We start from the raw sequence: 21,822 nt of genomic DNA on the forward strand, positions 1-21,822 counted from the left end.
GCCCGCGGTGGCGGGGAGCCCAGAGCCTTTTAACTCCCAGCCGCGGCTGGGAATCAGAAGGCTCCGAGCTGCCCCCCGCGGCGGGGAGCCCAGAGCCCTTTAACTCCCAGCCGCGGCTGGGAATCAGAAGGCTCCGAGCTGCCCGCAGCGGCTGGGAATCAGAGGGCTCCTGGCGCTTCCCGCCACCAAGCCGCCAAACAGCTGTTGGTGGTGCTTAGCACTTTCCAGGAGGGAGGGGGGAGGAGCGGGGAGCCGCGCACTTAGGGGAGGAGGTGGAGAAGAGACAGGGCAGGGGCGGAACCTCATGGAAGGGGTGGATTGGGGGTGGGGCCAGGGGCAGCAAGGGGGCGTGTCAGTGATGCGGCCCTCGGGCCAATGCACTCGTCCTCATGCGGCCCTCGGGGTCATTTGAGTTTGAGACCCCTGGGCTAGAGGTAGGGTTACTGATCCAGATTTGGGATCACTTGACCAAGGGGTCCCTAAGATATAGCTCACTAGCATAACTAAAGTGGTGCAATCATGCCAGGCATCGTGAGATTATGCGGGCTTAGTTAGAATATTATTTCAATTTAGAACCCAGGAGTCCAGAGAGACAATGGGGATGGGGGTGCCATCCCCTGTCTGGAGATATAAAGGGACTGCACCTCTGGTTGGTGCAGTGGGTAGGACCCAAGCATCCCGGAGCCTGTATACCCACTGCCCCAAAATCTAACTGGATTGTATACACAGATTACCCCCAGTAGATAGAACCCAGGGGTCTGGCAATCAGGACCGAGGATGGGCTGTTTGTGCTGGTGCTGCAAGGGGCTGCTAGTCATGGAGGACTCTTGGATTTAGCTGCACACACATATCCCAATTCATGCCATTGCCAGTCCAGCAGAAGATAAGCTGTGTTGCACTGCAGCAGATAGGGGCTGCCAGGAGAGAACAGGGTCTCCTGGCCCCCAGGGCAGAGGGGGCTGGGCTGAGGGGCCCCTGTAGCTGGGGCAATGTTGGGGCCCAGTAGTCAGTAGCCAGCAAGGGTGTGTGGAGAAAGCATGGGGAGATCACAGTGCTGAGGAATGCATGGGAGCATGGTAGAAACAGGAGACAGTGTTATCCTCTATAAAGTAACAATGAATAGTCTTAATTAACTCTTTTAAAATCTTATTTTGCTCCTGGTTTCAATAACATGTTCCGGAAGTTACTTCTGTGGGTTAATTATGCCTTGTGTAAAAATGTATTTCCTCTTACCATTTTTTTTTTAATTTACTCCCACTCATTCTCATATGCTGTTCCTATGCACTATGGAGGCAGCTGTCCCAGGCTAGATCCATAGATCAGCTGCTACCTGCTAGCAGATTATGATATATACTGTGATGTGGGAGACGATGCTAACACGATTCCGTGTCACAGTCCCAGGCGAGTCAAAAGGACGGCCCCTATTCTCCAGTGTGTTGGACTGTGGACACCTCCCGAGCTCTGACACCTCCGCCAGGGAGCTCGCTGCAGGCCCCGCCTCCCGGACAATGGCAGGCCGAATCGCTGTGCGTGTCCGGAGGTCGCGGTGGTGGCCCCCAGGCTACAGCGCTAGGCAGAGGCACTAAGCAGAAGAACCTTCCCTTCCGCCTCGGTAGATCTGAGCGCGGGAGCATATAACGTGACTTCTCCCCCACTTCCGCCTCAGTAGATGTCATGGCGGCGGAGCGAAACTGACACGTGACCTCGGGCGGGCGGAGTTCTGTCCCACACGCTCTCGCGCGCAGCCTCGCTTTCCGCCCCGCCCGCGTCCCCCTCTCGCCCTGGTCGCTCGCGCAGCTGCTCGGCTCTTGCTATATAAAGGGGCGAAGCGGGCAGAGCGGGCGGCTGGTGGCGGCGGCTGCAGCCCGAGGGCCGGCGAACGAGGCCGGGCCAGGCCGCGGGGCTCCCCGTGTGCCGGGGCGGGACGCGCGGGGCTCAGGGGGGACGCGCCGGGCAGGTTTATTGTTTTAGGGGCGACTCCGCCGCGGTGGGGGTGTCCCGGGGGGCTCGGGACATGGCGAGCTCGGCTAACACAAACCCCGTGGTAAGGACCGGGCCGGGGGGGAAGCGGGGCCCTGGGCGGCGACACAGGCGGGGCTCAGAGCCCCCCGCCGCGGGAACGGCCGGGGCAGCGGGGCATCGCCCCCAGCCAGAAGCCAACTTCTGCTGCGCCTCCCGTGGAGGCGAGCGCAGCCGCGAGCCGACGGGGAGAGGCGCCGGGACCCGCCAGAGCCGGCGAGGTGGGACGGGGGCTGGGGGAGGCGGCGGCGGCGTAGAGCCGAGCGGCGGGCAGGCAGCGTCTCGCCCAGCGAGCAGCCCCGAGGCGGGCCGAGCCTGGGGCGGGGGGGAGCTCCGCCGTCAGGCTGGGGGATGGCTGGGGAGGGGGCGAGAGGCTCCTCGGGGGAAGCGAGAGGCGATGCTCCGGCAGAAGCCAGGCGCTGCCCCCCGCGCCGGGGAGCGGGACGAGGCGGCGGGTTGGGGGCATGTGCGGAACCCAACCTGGCACTGCTGGAGCCATTTTATGTTGCTTTATAAGAAAGAGGCGATGGTTGAAAAGCACTTGTCCCAGCCCTGCAGACTCGGCTGACGGAGGAGAAACCCCCCTCCAGCATCGCCTAGAGGCAAAGAAGTAATTAAAAAAAAAAACAACTTACCCCTTCCTCCCCCCTTGTGCCTTCTGCACTCTCAGGTGGCTTGTTTTACTTGTATTCACATAGGTGTGCAATAAGCAGTCACATAAATCTGTGTAGCCGCCAAGCCCCACCGATCATTTCTTTCCTTTTCCCTCTGACAAGAATAAACCATCCACAAGCCTACCCCCAAAAAGCTGCCGACAAACCCCGAGTCCGGGCGGTTACGGTGCAGGCTTGGCCCCCTTGTTTGTGTCTCTGTGAGATCCATCATGGCTTCCCCTGCCTTTCTGTCTCCCTGCTCCTTGTGTTCCTCCTCCCTGTGGCTGCCCTGTTTATATAGAGCCATTGCCGCTCTCTAATATAGACTCTGCCAGGATGGGAAGGTGCTTTCCAGCCCCACGTCACCGCCTCTCCATTTAAACACCACATCAGCCTTTAAATAGGGAGAGAGCTGCTGGGAGGTGCATGCACCAGAGGCAGAGACTGAGAGACAGACACGATCTCTTTGTCACTCAGTCCCTGCTTTTTCTGCTTATCTGTTAGCTAGAGTCCCTTCTGTAGTATTCTGCTGCTCTTAAACCCAATTGCTGGAGCTGCGGGATTGTAAAGTAGCAGTTGCTTATCTCTGTTAGTTTATTTAGGGGGATATTCCCCTAATTGATTTAATAATCTGTTGAATTAAATAGCTTTCTTTCCTTTTTGGGTGTATTGTTTAGGGAAAGACAGCCAATCCCCCACCCTGTTTTGAAAGTATTCTGGAGTCCTTAGCTATTGAAAGCAGTGCAACAAATAACTGGTCTATAAATATGCCTGCCCTATTAAGTGCCTTTTCTGCTGGGATAAAGTGGTAGTTGAACTAAAATAGTTCTTATCCAGTATTTTATAGAGAGAAGGTGGGATACCTATTTTATGATACTTTGCAAAAGTTTTATAGCTGTGAAGCTATACATATTTAAAATGTTTAAATTGTGGTAATAGATTGTAGGCTGACTTCTGTAGTACTAAAATATCTGTTCTAGGTTATAAAGCTGATTGGTTATACAGACATGTTGTTACCCTCCAGGAAGGGGTAGAATTTTTAAAAAGTTTTTCATAATTTTTGTGGATACACCAGTATTATAGTCAAATTTAAAAATATTTATATATTAAGTACCAGATAGCCCTTTATATCATAACAGAGCCAGGCTTATATAAGTGTTAAATGATTTCTGTTGCCTTTGTATTTTCTTTTTATTTTGGTTTCAATCACTTTAGTTAGTCACCAATTCTGTACATTGCAGTTTATTATATGTTCCATAAGCCGCGTGCAGTGTCTGCATATGAGGATCTGAATATAAATGTCAGCAGACCCTTCAGAAAGCACTGGCTGTACTCTGATAGTTTCAGGTTTTTTATTTTGTTACAAAAAAGCCTACTTCGGTTATATACTATGTCTTGTGTTTCATCTCACTGTATAATAAGCTGGAAGCAGTATAGAAAAAAACGTATTTATTCTGGAGCATGTCAGAGAAACTCTAAACTGCTTGCAAATATTGGTGTTTCAAAGCCTCACTACAACTTGAATTCTCTGTTGTACAAAGATAGTTAGCTGCACCTGTCTACTAAAACAGCACAGCTTTTGAAAGCTGTTAGAAAACAACCATGTCTGGAAAGTTCAGTTTGTAGCAATAAAAGATTAATCAAAATAAAACCTTAAAATGTATCTGATTGAGGTACAGACTAAAAAGGGCTAAAGGGCAAGTTCTCTGTAGGATTTTATTTTTCATTTAAGACTTGACCACTAAAGATAGTTTAGACCCTGGTGCAGTTAACTTTGTGGAGTTCAGGTCTGAGACTGGTAATAGAGCCAGATATTTTAACCTTAGCTAGCATACTAACGTGAACAGACATATTCTCAAAGGACATGACCAGTTTATAGCTTTTATATATTAGTTTTGGGGCCTAAACTACTACTGTACAATTTTTTTAATGTTTCACTGTAATTAAATCACCATTAACAGTTTTCTTTCTGCTAAAGAGAAAATACAAGCAAGAATTCTATAGTAGATTGTTATAGCTAATTTGTAATAAAAGGACTCCAACTTAAAACTTCATCATTTAAAAAAACAAAAGACTTAAATGTAGTTTCAAGTACTGCTTCTCTCCATGCACCACCTGCCAGTTCCTTTGGTTTTACAATTACATTTTACTAATTATTTTGAAAGATGTTATTTCTCTGTCCTGTTCTAAAGTAAAAGAGCCACACAGATTGGGGATATGAATTCACCAACTTCCTTTCGTATAGGGGAAATTGTGAAAGCAGCTATATGCAACATGCAGTCAAATGCACAAAGTGTACAAACAAACTTCTAATCTTCTAGTTATAGGATTCTTAGTTGTTGCAAAAGTAAGTTATAAAGAAATTTTAGATGTAATAAAGAGCATCCCTTTTAAAGTAAAAAAGTAATTTAAGAAATTTAAGCTCAAATGGCTTAAAACAATTTGGTGTTTGTTCTTTGGATTCTAAAATGTAGTGTGTGCATCTATAGCTTTCTTTTCAAATCAATTTCTGTCACAAAGTGCGAGGGGACAAGGGGGTTAAGATTTCTCTTACAATCAATTTGTTCCATTCCTAGCAGAGGGAGCACTAATTTATAAACCTTCATATAAAGTTATTGGTTATATCATCAGTTCTCATAGCCAAACAAGTAAATGAGAAAATCTGAGTGGTGTTAGTTTTTCTTAATCTGTATGTAGCAATTAGGACAGAGCTTGTTAAACACTTATCATTCTTATGATGTTAGAAGGGAGGTACTTCCATTAATACAAAGTGGGTGAGAGCATTCTAATTTTAATTGCCAACTTTTAAGTTTCTGTTGCAAGCCATATTCCTTTATTGTCTGTATTTCTCAAACTTTGTCAAGCAGTGGGACTTACATATATATATATATATATATATAGTCTAAATCATTAGTTACCCCAATAAAAATAAATAATGCTGTGGCAGCTGGCTGTTCCAGCAAATTACTATGGTTAAGTAGTCAGATAATTGATTTTGAGGTAAAGATACATTTTTGTGAGCTTTATAATCCATCTCTTCCTTTTTATACATGCTAGTCAATTTATGTAACTTATGTCCTCTCTTGAGAATGCATGCATCTTTATAGTTGGCATTATGCCTAACATGTATAGTCAAAGAAAAGGATGTGCATGAGAGAAGTTCTTTACAAACTGCTATCACATTTGGGACCTGAACTGGAAAGAGCAATTGAAAGGAAACAGGGTTCTGTTCAAATGTTATGTTTCCATTATCTTTTTGACTGAGCTTGAAAATTCAAAAAAGGTTAGAAAGGGTTCCAGATGAGTAAAATTCTGTCCAGGTCTGCTCAGTAATACGATATCCAGGATTGACTTCTGAGCGAGCAAGCAGTATTTGGAAGGAATTTTCAGATGTAATTCAAATCTGAGAATTTAAATCGTGTACGTACACAAATCAAAATTAAGAACTCTATAGACATTAATTGCTAAAAGTAACGTGTTAATTTTCATACACAATGCTGATTTGAAATTAAATTCATATTCTATGCTTCTCTGTACAAGCCAGAAGTTGAGGCTGTGCTGGATATCCTGCCCTTTAGGTTTAAAGTACTGAAGGGAACACTTTGTGGTTTTCCTGAATGCCCCAGTATGGACAGCTCTTAAAACAGTCACTGCTGCTGTAGAGGGAATTAATTCTTCTGAGCTGGACAGTTAACAGGGTATATGCAATGGCACTGGCCACAATTTTTATAGTGGGGGTGCTGAAGGCAGAAACCATGTATTTGGGTTGTTTTTACTACTTCCGGGGCGGGGGGGGGGGGTGCAGCAGCACCTCCAGCACACCTAGTTCCACTACTTATGTGTGTATGTAGGGGGGGACACCCTTGATGAGTCCAGAACATTTTTCTGAATCATTAGTGCAGTGTTGAAAAATTAATGTGTCAAGGGCATGACAAAATATACAAGGGAAAACCTAAGAGATAACTCTTCAAAAACTATTCTTTATGGTAAAGGAAGGAAAATATATATTAAAACATTCCCAGGTAGAGTTTGGGCTGTGAAGTTGCTGGCTATATCTGAGCATTGATGTTTTAGCACATAACGTTACAAAAGTTATATTTATAAAATTCTTCAGACTTGTTAGGGGATTAAGCTCAGGGAGAGGGAGAAAATGCTGGTTAAAATATTAAGGCTTTCTTGCTGTCATCACCAGAGCTCATTTAAAGTATTCTGTTGATAGGACCAGCTATTCATTTTGTCCACTCTGAACAAGATATTTAGACCCCAGTTCTGCAACCAGTTACGTATGTTTTAACTTCGTGTGTCAGTAGTCCTATTGACTTCAGTGGGATTATTCATATGCTTAAAGTTATACATGTGCATAACTGTTTGCAGGAGTGTGCTAATGTCATTTTCCAAAAAGTGACATCTCTAATACACTTAGTCAAAATGTGCAGAATAGATCAAGTAGCACATCTCAGATTGTCATAAGGTGAGTCCAGTTAGTTTATTGCAGAAAATGTATCTCTAATTTTTTATTATTATTAAATGGGATGTCTTGCTTTCCATCTGTTATGAACTGAGTCTCAAAGTAAATGCAAGATCCCATTAACACTGCTTGACATTTTTTCTTATTTTAAATTGTACACTGCTTAGAACTGAAGTACTAATGCTGTACAGTTATTTACAGTTTTCAAGGCTTGTTTCAAACATTCATGTGCATACGTACATTTAACTAATACTTTACTGAAAGCTAACATATAAGTACACAAGGCTTTTTAACCTTAAAAAAAAAAAAGTAGAGAAGATGACTTTAGAAGGTGCTCTGGTACATATTGCCTGTATCAGAGATGGAATACTGAGCTTTAAACTCATTTGCTATAATCTGGATCTCCCAGGGCAATACAAGACAAGCTTATCCCAGTATTTCAGATCAAACCCTTTATGCAGAGATAGGAGTAACAAAATGGTGGATTGTCATTTTTCAGCTACTTGGTTAAAGCAATATATTTTCATATTGAAAAGTGATAAATTGATAGCAAAAATATCTTTGAAATTTAAGATAGAATTAGGTGTTGATAGAATGACACTGGTGCAGCACCTTAAGAAATTAGGTGAAGAATCGTCCTCTGCAACTTTTCCCATATCCACTTAATTTTGACTTGCACCATTCCTGTCTCCATTACTAGACATCCGCAAAGCAAAAATCTCTATGTGTGGAAGTTTTGTGATATGGACAGAGAGGGATTTACTAGATCACTTATGTCGCTTGAGACTGAATATAATCTGAAACTAGATCTTTTTGTAGATCTTCATAGGTGGATTATGCATTTGTTGTAAAGAAACATGCTGTAAAACTTCAGTACAGCTTTTGCTAGTTTTTCCCCTGCATATCTTAAGTGACCAAACATGGTGTATATCTTAAAATTTTTCTTTGTATTTGATCTTTGTTATGAACTAAAAGTATTGGAGTCTGTTTTTCAAAACACTTTGCCCCTTTGTTTTTAAAGAACAGTAAATGCAGTAGAAGTTATTTTATACATAATGTATTGTCTGCTAGCCTTCAGCTTGCACATGGAGTTTTTTTCTTGTGTTTGAACGTTGATGACTTAAAATAAATCCTAGCTGTGTGTACCACTATGTAGTAGTGTTGGGTACCTTGACAGGGATCCTCTCTAGTAGCTAATATAACCTGTTTACAGTACTGTGCTGAGCAGATGTTGCAAATAAACAAAAGTGTCTAAACCCTGAATAGATTTTTAAAAAATTAGGAGAAGTCAGCACTCATAAAGGTGCTGGTTTGGAGCCTGATGTACTCATTCTGTAAATGAAAAGAGGCCAATGCACTTAGTGGTAGTGTGGACTTCCTCCCATTGACCTACAAGTGTGCCTCAGCCTTTGACGGTAACACCTTTGAGGGCAAGAGAGAGTAGTTCATCTCTTTGCTCTGTCCATCTTTGGCCTTTCTAGTGAGACTGGCTTCAAGGGTTGTTACGGTATCTGGCCTTTTCAAAGCATTCCTTCGGAGGAGTTTTAAAAAAAATCTGTTTAGTTACGTTAATACTAGAATATTAAGTCTCTTACGAAACAAGCAACTCTTACTAATAACTTTTTAAAGCCTAAACTGTACAGGTCCGTAATTGAAGATGTCATCAATGATGTCCGAGAAGTTTTTCTGGATGAAGGAGTAGATGAACAAGTCCTTTTGGAACTCAAAACAGTAAGTTGTAGTTGGACTCAGAGTATTTACAGCTCCATAACGTACTAACCAGCCTATGACATAATGCTTACTACTCCATGTAGTAAAAAACAGTGAATTTTCATTGTCTAAGCAATGCACTCATCCCCTTGATACATGAGTTGAGATGCCGCTATGTATGGTATAATTTTCCGAAGTACATCCTGAATGTACAGTGAATTTGCTCTTTTCTCCACCTTCCCCCATTATGCACTTCGCTGTATTTGTTGCAAATCAACTTGTATCAAGTTTACAACAGGGATCATGTTTCAGTGTGGGTTTTGTGTGGATTTTAAGGATCCTAAGTCCTTTTAAAAGGTCTGGTCATATGTTTGTTGTCCTCTAGCCAAGAGACAAAGTTTTCCATGATGGTTCAGTTAGGGGTCAGGAGAATTGATTTAAATCTGAATTATTGAAATTGCAGATTTTAATCATGATTTAAATCAGCAAATGGGAATGAGTTAAATAATTTTAATCTTGCTTTGCATTTAATCTTTTTGGTTCTTTTCTTAAAGAAAATTTGATTCTTAATGGTTGGTAACCATTAAAGCATGTTGATTTGCAACTAAATATACTCTGTAAGCTAAATTTGATGCTTCTTTTTGTTAACCGGGAGAATACACTGTATCTATGCACATTTATTTACAGTTATATATAGCTCATCTTACATTTATTCAGATTTAGTTTTTTCATATTTTGTTAGAAAATGTGAATGATGCATTTGTAAAATACTAAATTATTAATTTTTATATTTTTTGTGATTTATGTCAAGCTATATTTGGATGAAAATTCAAATTAATACCATGTCTTTCAAGAGTTTAGAGCTAGTTGATCTCATCCACTCATATTGAGTTTTTATTCATAGATTGGCAGAAGAACACAGGCTTTCCTGCTTTTTAATTCCCATTTTGGTTCTTAACTTTGAATGAACTAGTCGCTGAACTGAACTAGTTGAATAAACTGAAATAAAGAAGATATTCTCTCTGCATCTGCAGAAAAGGCTATCATTGTGAAAAGTTGGGTTAACACATAACATACTCTGGTTCCAGCTGCTTAGCCAGTGACTTCCCCAAGTTCTGGGGTTTGACTTTTCTAAAAAACATGGCAACAAACGTAATGCTTGAAAATTTTAATTTATTTTAATAAATTATAGTAAGTTTAAGCCTAATAAGTGGTCATAACTTCAAATTTAATATTAAATAGGTTTATTTAAAAATAAATCTGTATTTAATTTAAATACAAAAATCCAAATATTTGTAGTAATCTTTTTTTTAATTCATCCTGAATAGGGAATGCTTTTCTTTTCTCTCTTCTCTTTGTATGCTGAAGAGTTTCATTGTAGAGTGCTCCTCTTTTCCAAATCTACTGACTTTTGGTTTGCAAAAATATCCCATTTTCTGACATGGCATGGGATAAATTGCGTTGTACACATCTGAGGAGGAGAGGCTGAGGGATCATCACTTTACCAGAATGCAAACTGTGTCCTGAGAACCAAAATTGTGACGTGGGTTTGCTACCAGAATAAAGGATATTTTGTCTGATGCTTTTCTTGCTGCCTTCTCAAGTATTTTCCTGAACAAGACAAGCCCTGAGACATCAAAACAGAGAAGAGGACAGCAAAATTGGAGGAAACAGTGAAAAGCAGCAGATGGTAGAACAAGAGGCCTGAGACACAAAGCTTAGATACCATGGTGATAGAAACAATTAAATTGCTATATAAAACGAGGGTTCCTCTGCACTAATGGGAGCTTCTGGAGAAGATAATGCATCTTCCTTGACTCTTTATCTTCAGAAATTCTAGAAAGAAAAATGTTGACACCTGTGGTGAAGACTGCATGCTTCTGGTGAGAGGAAACTAAAATGGAGGTAGAGGGGGTCAGAACTGAAGGATAGGAGCTACCACTTTATCTCTGCCTCCCTGCTTCCGATATGTGGAGTTATAAGCAGGGTGATAAAAATCAATGTTTAAAAAAAAAAAAAAATCAGATAAAATGCTTTTTGAGGAAAAAATGTATCTAAAGCTAGTTTTAATTAAGATACATTATAGCTCAAAGATATCTCATCATGGAATAGGTATTATAAATTCTAATTCTATAGTATGAGACAATATATTCATATAATGTTTAAGAAAAGTTTTGCAAATAAATTCTAGTAGTTCATGGATTAGAGACCCAATTTTATGGGGCTCCAGGGGCTTCTGTATAGATTATTTAGGTTAATCGTTCTATCTACCCAATGAGACTCAGTGTTTGGTCTAGAAGGTACCATCAGAGATGCTTAGTTTTGCAGTTCTCAAACTGTGGATTTTTGTATCCAGAGATAATACGCTTGTTAACAGCAAAAATGTTTTTAAATAAATATACAGCGGTGAGAAATAACAGATGTCAATAGGGTGACCAGACAGCAAGTGTGAAAAATCGGGACAAGGCGTGGCGGGTAATAGGAGCCTATATAAGAAAAAGACCCCAAAATCGGGACTGTCCCTATAAAATTGGGACATCTGGTCACCCTAGACCTCAACCTTCTTGTCCCTCTGCAAATTTGTGTACACACAGTTAATCCTTTACCTCTCTCTAAAAGTGAAAAATTTCAAAAAGTTCAATGAATAGAAGATTGTTGGGGGCGGAATAAATCTGGACAAGGAGAAGAAGTCTGGAGAGAAATGTGAGAAGGGAGGGACAGGCAGTAGAAACAAAAGTGAAACTGTTTTAGCAGCATATTCCAGAAGTCTTGAGGTCTTTCTGAGTGTAGCTTTCATTGATTTGCGATCTACCATACCATTCTCTCACTAGAAGGGAAAACCTATAATGGCAGCAGGTTGTAAAAGAGACCCAGTTTGGGAATAGGAACCATTCAAGAAATGTATGTTTGCTGATGATGTTTTAAAGAAAGTCACACCAGTGAAATTGTGGAAGTCACTTAAGCACTTGAATTCAGAGACTCTTGAAGCGATAATCTCACTTTTAACAGCAGTAGCTTCTTCTGCCGAAGTAGAAAGAATATTTTCTTCCTTTGAACTAATTCATTCCAAATTGAGAAATTGCTTGGGACCTGAAAAAGCAGGAAAGCTTGTTTTTCTTTTCCAGATTATGAACAAACAGAAAAATGAAGGTGAAGATGACTGAGTTAGCTGCTGAAGCCAATATTTTAAGTTTCTCATGTTGACCTGGCTGACAGTCGATTTAATTAAAAATTTTTTTTTAACTATTTTAGTTAAAAACAATTTTGACAAAAACAAACCCGATTTAAAACAAAACTTGAATGTTTAACTAAATTCAAAAATTCATATGCTTGTTTTGTTAAAATATTATATGTCAGCTGTTGAAGAAAAAAACCTAGAATACATAATGTTGTTTTTGTTAAATAAAACAATTTAAATGTCTGTCTGGTGATGTTCTCCTCCTAATACAGCATGGCAAGAAAATCCTCCAAATGTTAATGATTAACCTGTTGAAATGGAGATAGTTCACCTCCCAGTGACTTCATAAATATCTGCTTCAATTAACTTTTGTAAATGAAATAACCAAACAATCATTCATTTTCTGATATAGCTGTAAAACTAATCTGAAAAGTTTTCAAAATAAATGACTTTAAAAATGTATAGTGTGTATCTTCTAAAATGAAACCTACATCTATCTCTGAGTTGTGAAGAATATGTATTAAGGTGATGATAACAAACAAGAATGCACTTTTATGTAGAAATCCATGATTAAATCAAGTCTTCCTGACTAGTGATTTAAATCATGATTTAAATCTAATCCACCGTGGTTATAAGGATGATCTTTCACCTGTGGGAGAAGAAAGGAATGTCCATGAAAGTTAAATTTAGAATTATAATTCCCTTGGACTATTTTATTTCTTCTGTTGCTGTGTGATGCCTCAGGAGAGGGGCATATGCCCAACCTATATATGCCCAAAGATTTTTATGACAAAGTAGAATGTACAGGATAAATAAGGACCAATTTGAATTGCATTATTTGTAATAATTCCAATCCTACAATTTTAAAATGACACCTATTGATAACACATTTTCTTTCTCTCAAATACAGCTGTGGGAGAACAAGCTGATGCAGTCCAAGGCTGTAGATGGGTTTCATTCAGAAGAACAGCAACTTTTGTTGCAGGTTCAGCAGCAGCAACAGCAGCAGCAGCAGCATCACCACCACCATCATCATCATCATCCACAACCACAGCAGACCGTGCAGCAGCAATCCCAGACACAACAAGTCCTTATTCCTGCATCCCAGCAAGGTCAGACTGATTCTCTAATGTGCCTACATGAAAAACTCTATGGTTTCAGCAGACCTCATGGAAAAAATTAAATTCAGGAAAATTGGAGTCTTTCAAATTTAAAGTGTCCTGGTTGGTAGATCAAACTTTGGGTCTATTAATTTCCCTTTTATATATTATTTGTCTAGTCCCACATAACTTATTTTTCTAAAACAAATGTCTTTTTTTCTGTACAATGAAAATGTCAGCCCACTAGTCATTAGTAGCCCTACAATAACAAATCAGTGTATGTGTGCAATTAAGAGAGAATTTAATTAAGTAGGATGAAACAGGATTTGAAAAAAATACAAAGCCTCCAGTCTCTTTTAAAATGACTGGAATGAGGATGCAGATAGGATTTTGCTACACATAATCTATTAGACATGTTTTTCATATTAGAATTAGATCTGTGACAAAAAAAACAAAAAAAGTGATGGCTAGTTTGTGGGCCCAGCTGCTCACACAGTGAGTAAGTGTATGGGTTCAGGATGCACTGTCAAACTTATCCATACAATTAATCTTTTTTTTAAATACAATTATCACATTGTAGACTTTACCTTAAGAATTCCAAGGAAGCATTTTCTGAACCATCTTGATTAAGCATTAAACAGGGGGAGCAAACATTTTCTGATTTTTAGAGTCCCTATTGCATAAACAAAAACCCAGCCTAATACTATGTCTGCAGGAGTGATGAGGATAATTGACAATGTGTTATCTTATAGTCATGACACACTAAAATTATTATTTATTATTTGCAAAAAGAACAGGAGTACTTGTGGCACCTTAAAGACTAACAAATCACCCATGAAAGCTTATGCTCAAATACATTTGTTAGTCTCTAAGGCCTTGTCTACACTACAAGACTATTTCGAATCTACTTAAGTCGAATTTGTGGATTCGACCTTATGAAGTCGAATTTGTGTATCCACAGTAAATACACTAATTCGAATTTCTGAGTCCACAGTAACGGGGCTGGCGTCGACTTTGGAAGCGGTGCACTGTGGGAAGCTATCCCACAGTTCCCGCAGTCCCCGCTGCCCATTGGAATGCTGGGTAGAGCTCCCAATGCCTCCTGGGGGAAAAATGTGTCGAGGGTGCTTTTGGGTAACTGTTGTCATTGAACCGTCAATCACGCCCTCCCTCCCTGAAAGCTCCGGCGGGAAATCTGTTCGCGCCCTTCTCTGGTCAGTTACAGCGCGGACGCCACAGCACTGCGAGCATGGAGCCCGCTGCGATCATCGCTGCACTTATGGCTGTTGTCAACTCCTCGCACCTTATCGTCCACCTCTTCCACAGTCAGCTGCTGAGAAATCGGGCGAGGAGGCTCCGGCAGCGCGGTGAGGACAGGAATTCACAGAGTGGCCCAGACCTCTCACAAAGCAGGGTACGCCGCGCCGTGGAGATCATGGTGGCAATGGGTCAAGTTCATGGTGTGGAACGGCGATTCTGGGCCCGGGAAACAAGCACGGACTGGTGGGACCGCATAGTGCTGCAGGTCTGGGATGAATCACAGTGGCTGCGAAACTTCAGGATGCATAAGGGCACTTTCCTTGAACTCTGTGACTTGCTGTCCCCTGCCCTGAAGCGCCAGGACACCCGGATGCGAGCAGCCCTGAGTGTGCAGAAGCGAGTGGCCATAGCCCTCTGGAAACTTGCAACGCCAGACAGCTACCGGTCAGTAGCGAACCACTTTGGCGTGGGCAAATCTACCGTGGGGGTTACTGTGATTGAAGTAGCCCACGCAATCGTTGAGCAACTTCTCTCAAAGGTAGTGACTCTCGGAAACGTCCAGGACATCATAGATGGCTTCGCCGCGATGGGATTCCCAAACTGCGGTGGGGCTATAGATGGGACTCACATCCCTATCCTGGCACCAGCCCACCAGGCCAGCGAGTACATTAACCGAAAGGGCTACTTTTCAATGGTGCTGCAAGCACTGGTAGACCATAGGGGACGTTTTACCAACATCTTCGTTGGGTGGGCGGGCAAGGTTCATGACGCGCATGTGTTCAGGAACTCTGGTCTGTTTAGACGCCTCCAGGCAGGTACTTTCTTCCCGGACCACAAAGTAACGGTTGGGGATGTGCAGATGCCTACAGTGATCCTCGGGGACCCAGCCTACCCGCTAATGCCCTGGCTCATGAAGCCCTATACAGGCGCCTTGGACAGAGAGAAGGAACTCTTCAACTACCAGCTGAGCAAGTGCAGAATGGTGGTGGAGTGAGCTTTCGGACGTCTCAAGGGGAGATGGCGGAGCTTATTGACTCGCTCGGACATCAGCGAAAAGAATATCCCCGTAGTTATTGCTGCTTGCTGTGTGCTACACAATCTCTGTGAGAGCAAGGGCGAGACCTTTTTGTCCGGATGGGAGGTTGAGGCAAATCGCCTGGCTACAGTTTACGCTCAGCCAGACACCCGTGCCGAGAGAATATCCCAGCGGGAAGCGCTGTGTATCCGGGAGGCTTTGAAAGCAAGTTTCCTCGGAGAGCAGGGTAACCTATGACTCTCCACTTGCTTTCAAGAGAAACTGACCCTGGGCCTGTGTCTGTATGTGTCGATTTCGATCTGCGGTTACATACACCGTTCTCCAAGTTTCCCCCACTTCCAAAGCACGTTTTAAAGCAAATTAATTGTTACACTCATTATTAATAAATCTTTGTTTTACTTTGCATTTCTGTTCAGGTGTTGAAACATGGACGCATACTGTGCTGGGCACGGTGTGCACTGATGTACAGACCGCTTGTTCCATAGAGGAATGACATCCTCCTGCTCCTACATAGGTCTCTGGGGTGGGGGACGGTTGCAAGTGGTTGTGCATGAAGGGGGGGGATTGCAGGAATGGGTGGGTTTGCAGGAAGGGGCGAGTGGTGCCTTCTTTGGATAGGGGTTTGGATGACGGCAGTGGGCTGCGGGTTTGGGCGTAGGAAGGGGTGTGGGGGAAGGGTGAGTATCTGTCCGTGGATGAGGGCTCTTGTTGGGGCTCAGGGCAGCGGAGAGGCTCGTTGCTACGGTGGAAGTGCATGGTAAGGGCAGCGTGCCTTAACATTAAGGGGGTGGCAGGCGCTAGGACCCTGGACAAGCATACACATCACAGAATGACCCGGGGCAGCATACACCACACAGAGTGACCCTGGTGCCTACTGACTGCAGTGTGTGTGTGCCCTGCAGTTGATCATGCCCCCAAGTCTGTACCCTGGTAATGTAGGCTATACCGTGCAATTATAAATCCCTTCCCCCCCCCATACACAAAAAAATCATCTGACACGAAAGACGTGACCAAAACAGTGAATAACAGCAAACAGCTTTTAATAATCTAATACACAGTGGGGGGATGAAACTTGGATTTGGGACTGGGTGAGCCTGTAAGGGAAGCACTTCTACAAATGTATAGCGTGAGAGGTGTGTGGTACATTAGCGCTATGCAGTGGTGCAGTGACAGTTCTCATGGCCCCTACCGCCCCTCCGTCTTGTACTTTTGGGTGAGGGGGGGGCAGGACTTCTTGGCGGGGGAGGGCGGTTGCAGATACACTGCAGGGGGGCTCTGTCCTCCTGCCTGCGGTCCTGCAGAACATCAACAAGGCGCCGGAGCGTGTCCGTTTGCTCCCTCATTAGGCCAAGCAGCGTTTGAGTCGCCTGCTGGTCTTCCTGCCGCCAGCTATCCTCCCGTTCGATGTGTGTGCGATGCTGTTGACATAGGGTCTCCCTCCACTGTCTCTGCTCTGCCGCCTCGGCTCTGGAGCAGGCCATCAGTTCCGCAAACATCTCGTCCCTAGTCTTTTTCTTTCGCCGCCTAATCTGCGCCAGCCTCTGCGAGGGGGATGCCGGGGCAGTCCGGGAAAGAGCTGAAGCTGTGTGATGGGAAAATTAACTGATTTCCTTGAACAGATACATGTTTGCGAACAGTGAACACAGTCTAGTCAGTTTCTCTGAACAAGACCATACAGGGCAACAAGTCTCACAAGATCTCAGGACAAGTTCGAGATTTCGGAATACGCTCTCATTGGCTGCGGCATTGCACAGGAGAGCGGACAAATGGGGAGAGACAGCTGAATCCGTCTAGCAGACAGTCCTGGTAAGCCTTACAGTACATTCTGCTTATCAGTTAATGGATAGCTGTGCCCTCCCGCTAAAGGCAATCTGGAAATCATATACTCTGACCCTTTTCCAGCCACTCCCGCCAGTGCACGGGAAAGATCAATGTATGCTTTTCCTATGTGGCCTACAACACGTGGCTGTTAAGCGAGGGTCATTGTTATGCAAAGTAAAAGTCAACCATTCACAACAGTAACAATACACTAATTGCCCTAATTAGATGCAGCATTTCATGAACGAGATCACCCTGATGCGGGTCCCTCGGAGTCACAAAGAGCGGATGCTAAGGGAAGCCCTGCAGAGACCAGGACCATATGCGGCCATGCTTGTAGAGGTGATGATTCCCATCTACATAAGGATGTCCTGGCGCGGAAGAGTGTGCTTCCACGGAGCACCCAACAAGGCACCTCTCCCCAGGAACCTCCTGCGGAGGCTTTTCGAGGACCTAAATGAGACCTTTCTTGAATTGTCCCTGGAGGATTATTGTTCAATCCCTATATGTGTGGACCTACTTTTCATATAGTTTTTCATTGAAAATTTTATATATAGCATTTCTATTTTTTTATACCTGTTTTATAAAAAATAAATGTTTACATGTTTATAGCACTTACCGCCTGATCCTTCCCCTGATTCAGAGTCCGGGTTAACGGCCGGGGAGGGTTGGTAGGGGATCTCTGTGAGGGTGATGAAGAGATCCTGGCTGTCAGGGAAAGCGGTTTTGTGTTCGCTGTCGCCTGCGCCGTCCTCCACAGACCCTTCCTCATCTTCCCCATCGGCGAACATCGAGGAGGAACTGTCCAGGTTCACTATGCCATCCACTGAGTCCACGGTCACTGGTGGGGCAGTGGTGGCAGACCCACCTAGAATGGCATGCAGTGCCTCGTAGAAGCGGCATGTCTGGGGCCGGGCTCCAGAGCGTCCGTTTGCCGCTCTGACTTTTTGGTAGCCTTGTCTCAGGTCCTTGATTTTCACGCGGCACTGCATTGCATCCCGGCTGTATCCTTTCTCTATCATTGCTTTGGAGACCTTCTTGAAGGTCTTTGCATTCCGCTTGCTGGAGCGCAGCTCCGACAGCACAGACTCCTCGCCCCACACACCGATCAGATCCAGGACTTCCCGGTCTGTCCATGCTGGGGACCTCTTTCTATTCTTGGATTGGCCGGACTCCTCTGCTGGAGAGCTCTGCATCGTTGCAGGTGCTGCGGAGCTCGCCCCGATGTCCAGCCAGGACGTCAGGTTCAAAGTGCCCAGACAGGAAAATGAATTCAAATTTTCCCGGGTCATTTCCTGTGTGGCTGGTCAGAGAATCAAAGCTCCGACTGCTGTCCAGAGCGTCAACAGAGTGGTGCACTGTGGGATAGCTCCCGGAGCTACTAAGTTCGATTTGCATCCACACCTAGCCTAATTCGAGCTAGCCATGTCGAATTTAGCATTACTCCACCTGTCGGGGTGGAGTACCGAATTCGAACTAAAGAGCCCTCTAGTTCGAATTAAATGGCTTCCTGGTGTGGACGGTTGAGCGGTTAGTTCGAATTAACGCTGCTAAATTCGAATTAAAGTCCTAGTGTAGACCAGGCCTAAGGTGCCACAAGTACTTTTGCGGATACAGACCAACACGGCTGCTACGCTGAAACCTCTTTATTATTTGTATTTTGACAATTCTTAGGAGTCCCGGTCACAGACCAGGACCCCATTGTGTTAAATTCTGTACAAATGGAGAACAAAAAATGGTCCCTGCCCCCAAAGAACTTACAATATAAGAATTGAAATCCATGCATCTTTTTATATCCACATCCCTCTATCTTTAGTTCATTAACAGAAGACTCTGCTTTGTATAGTCTTAACAAAATGCTGTGATTCTAAATATGGTTGACTTCCAGAGTAGTCCTGGGGACAAAACAAGGTTGGATGAAAACTTACACTTCATGATGTACTTGTTGCCTTGTAACCATCTCTTTAGTCCTTGTTGTTGCCTGTTTTTCAGTTGCCTGAAACTCATGTTCAGATTCTAGATCATCACAGATTAATGCCAACTTATTCTCATCAGAGAATGTTGGAATAGTGGGCCTATCCTCATGTTCCTTGAAATTTGTAGGGTCATACCCTTTTATTTAAATATCTGAAACAAGGTTTGGTTTAAGCAGCGGTGTCAGAGTAGGGAAGCTAAAGGAAGCTGCTGAGGTCAAATCACTATGGATCCAGTTAGGATTGCCATGTCACCTTCCTGGGATTCTTATGTAGGTCATCACTACAGTAGAAACATGCATATCTGTGGACTGCAGACATTTCAGTGTAAAGAACAGCTGGTACAACCACATGATTTGAATCGCTAGTCCTTTACCTCCTTCCTGTAACTTTTGTCCACATCATATAGAATTAATGTTTTGTTTCTTTTGTTTGTAGCACCTCAGCAGCAGGTTATTGTGCCAGATTCAAAGTTGATACAGCACATGAGTGCATCAGGCATGGTAAGACTCAGAATTAGAACTTTATACAGTGCTATAATGTATTTAAATAGTGAAGGTAAAAGTCTGATGAGTCATCTCAAATGCCAAAAAAACAAACCAAGAGATACTGGCAGAAGATGGCTCCTATCTCACTGATGGCTAGGCTGATAACACATGAGCTATTTATCCAGGGCTTGCAATCAACATTACCCAAAAGAACCATAGTAGTGTGAATTCATTGTTTCATTTATTATAGTGCTATGCATATTTAAACAGTAAGATGGGAAATATTTAGAGTGAATTTGTGTGTGTATAATATACTTTTTGGTTTTTTTATATATATATATATATATATATAAATATAAATATATATATATATATATATATATATATATATATATATATATATATATATATATATAAATATAAAAAACAAATATTCTCACAGCAAAATGACCGACCAAGTATTATTATTTTATCAACTGCAATTGGTTAATAAAATAGTAAAAGCATCCTGATTGGTTAATAATTAAATTACACAGTGTTTTAATATCATGTGCTGCAAAGAGCCACAGGAGACACATTAAAGAGCCACTTGCGGTTTGCGAGCCTCAGTCTGAATATCGCTGGGTTAGACTAAGACAGCGGCAGGCAACCTATGGCACGCGTGCCAAAGCTAGCACGCAAGCTGATTTTCAGTGGCACTCGCACTGCCCAGGTCCTGGCCACCGGTCCAGGGAGCTCTGCATTTTAATTTAATTTTAAATGAAGCTTCTTAAACATTTAAAAAACTTTATTTACTTTACGTACAACAATAGTTTAGTTATACATTATAGACTTATAAAAAGAGACCTTCTTAAAATGTATTACTGGCACGCGAAACCTTAAATTAGAGTGAATAAATGAAGACTCGGCACAGCACTTCTGAAAGGTTGCCGACCCTGGACTAAGATTTTTTGAGGATCAGCTAATACTGATACAAATCTGTATGACAACAATCCCAGGAGGGAATGACTTCACATGTGGAAAATACTGTTACCCTGGTGCAAGTCTTATGTTGTATTTACCAGATGAAGAATGACATTCCTCAAATACTATAAATAATAAACTCATAAAAATAATGATACTGACTGTATAGGAGTTTGAATCTGCCTTTCTGATCATTATTTATTTCAACTCATTTGTTATTGCAAAAGTAAATTCACAACTTTTCATCCTAACCATTTATCTGTTCCTTACAATTTTGTCTTTGTAGTCTAACTTTGTCTCTCTCTTGCTTGACATCAAGTTTAGGCTAGAGGAAAAACGTATTCTCTTGCAGCCCAAGACAACCAAAACACAATCTGTGCAAGTTAAATTTAGTTATTTATTTAGATTTAGAACTCCATACTAAAGAATATCCATCCAGAGTTTGATGTAAATTTAAAAGCACAATAAGTAAAGTTGCACAGTTAAGGCAGCAGCAATTCATTTGCTCATTGTCTGTCAGATAGTTTGCTGATCATCTCTTCAAAATCCTAGATGCACTGACTAAACAGCATGATACAACCAAAGGCTGAATAAAAACTAAAACTGACTTCTGCCTCACTTTCCTTGTAAATTCCGCTGAATAGCGGCAGAAACCGGATTTTGCCTGTTTACCCTGCTGAGTTTCTTCTCTAGTTCTCATTCAGTTGAGCCCAATAGTATACTGTCAAAAAAAAAAAAAGGTATGTTTAGTTATTTAAACATGTGCTCTTCTTAGCGTGCCACCTGAAGCTTTTTTAAAAAAACAAAACAAAAAATTACTTTAAGGAATCTGTCCAATTAGGGCTTTGTAAAAGAAATGTTTGACTAAAGAAACTCTTAAATCTGTACTGAGAATGGATCAAGCAGACCCAGCTTGTTTATTTTAAAGGCAAGAACAATTTAGAACGTGATTTAGCAGTGTCCTTTCCCCTGTATGTAAGAAGATGTGGGGCAAAAGGACAGCAGAAAAGCACTAGCCTGCTTCTACTCAGTGTCACCCTCTGGGAGGTTCTGATTAACGATTACATCAGTCTGCCAGTAAAGGGAGATCTGATTCCTTACAAACCAAAACATAGACACAAGGTTGGTGAGGTAATATCTTTTATTGGACCAACTT

General features: G+C 42.6%; 1 protein-coding gene and 1 long non-coding RNA gene across 10 annotated transcripts in view; one reads left to right on the top strand and one right to left on the bottom strand.

Annotated features, from left to right (window-relative positions):
* Window positions 1-2,947, bottom strand: part of LOC123369504 — a 38,576-nt gene extending 35,629 nt beyond the window's left edge. The window contains exon 1 of the long non-coding RNA XR_006579064.1: window positions 2,818-2,947. This is a non-coding gene — a long non-coding RNA (uncharacterized LOC123369504). The remainder of the gene's footprint in view (window positions 1-2,817) is intronic.
* The window catches only part of GTF2A1 (general transcription factor IIA subunit 1), a 78,851-nt gene that overhangs the window by 25,185 nt on the left and 31,844 nt on the right, over window positions 1-21,822 (top strand). For 8 of the 9 annotated variants that reach the window (XM_045015150.1, XM_045015153.1, XM_045015151.1 and 5 more), the window contains 3 exons: window positions 8,770-8,871; window positions 12,939-13,140; window positions 19,654-19,718. In XM_045015150.1, the coding sequence (XP_044871085.1) occupies window positions 8,770-8,871; window positions 12,939-13,140; window positions 19,654-19,718 (369 nt within the window). Of the gene's footprint in view, window positions 1-1,777; window positions 2,045-8,769; window positions 8,872-12,938; window positions 13,141-19,653; window positions 19,719-21,822 lie in introns of those variants that run through there. The other variant, XM_045015155.1, reaches the window with a different exon arrangement.

This window comes from Mauremys mutica, chromosome 4 (assembly GCF_020497125.1).
Source record: "Mauremys mutica isolate MM-2020 ecotype Southern chromosome 4, ASM2049712v1, whole genome shotgun sequence".
Taxonomy (NCBI): domain Eukaryota; kingdom Metazoa; phylum Chordata; order Testudines; family Geoemydidae; genus Mauremys; species Mauremys mutica.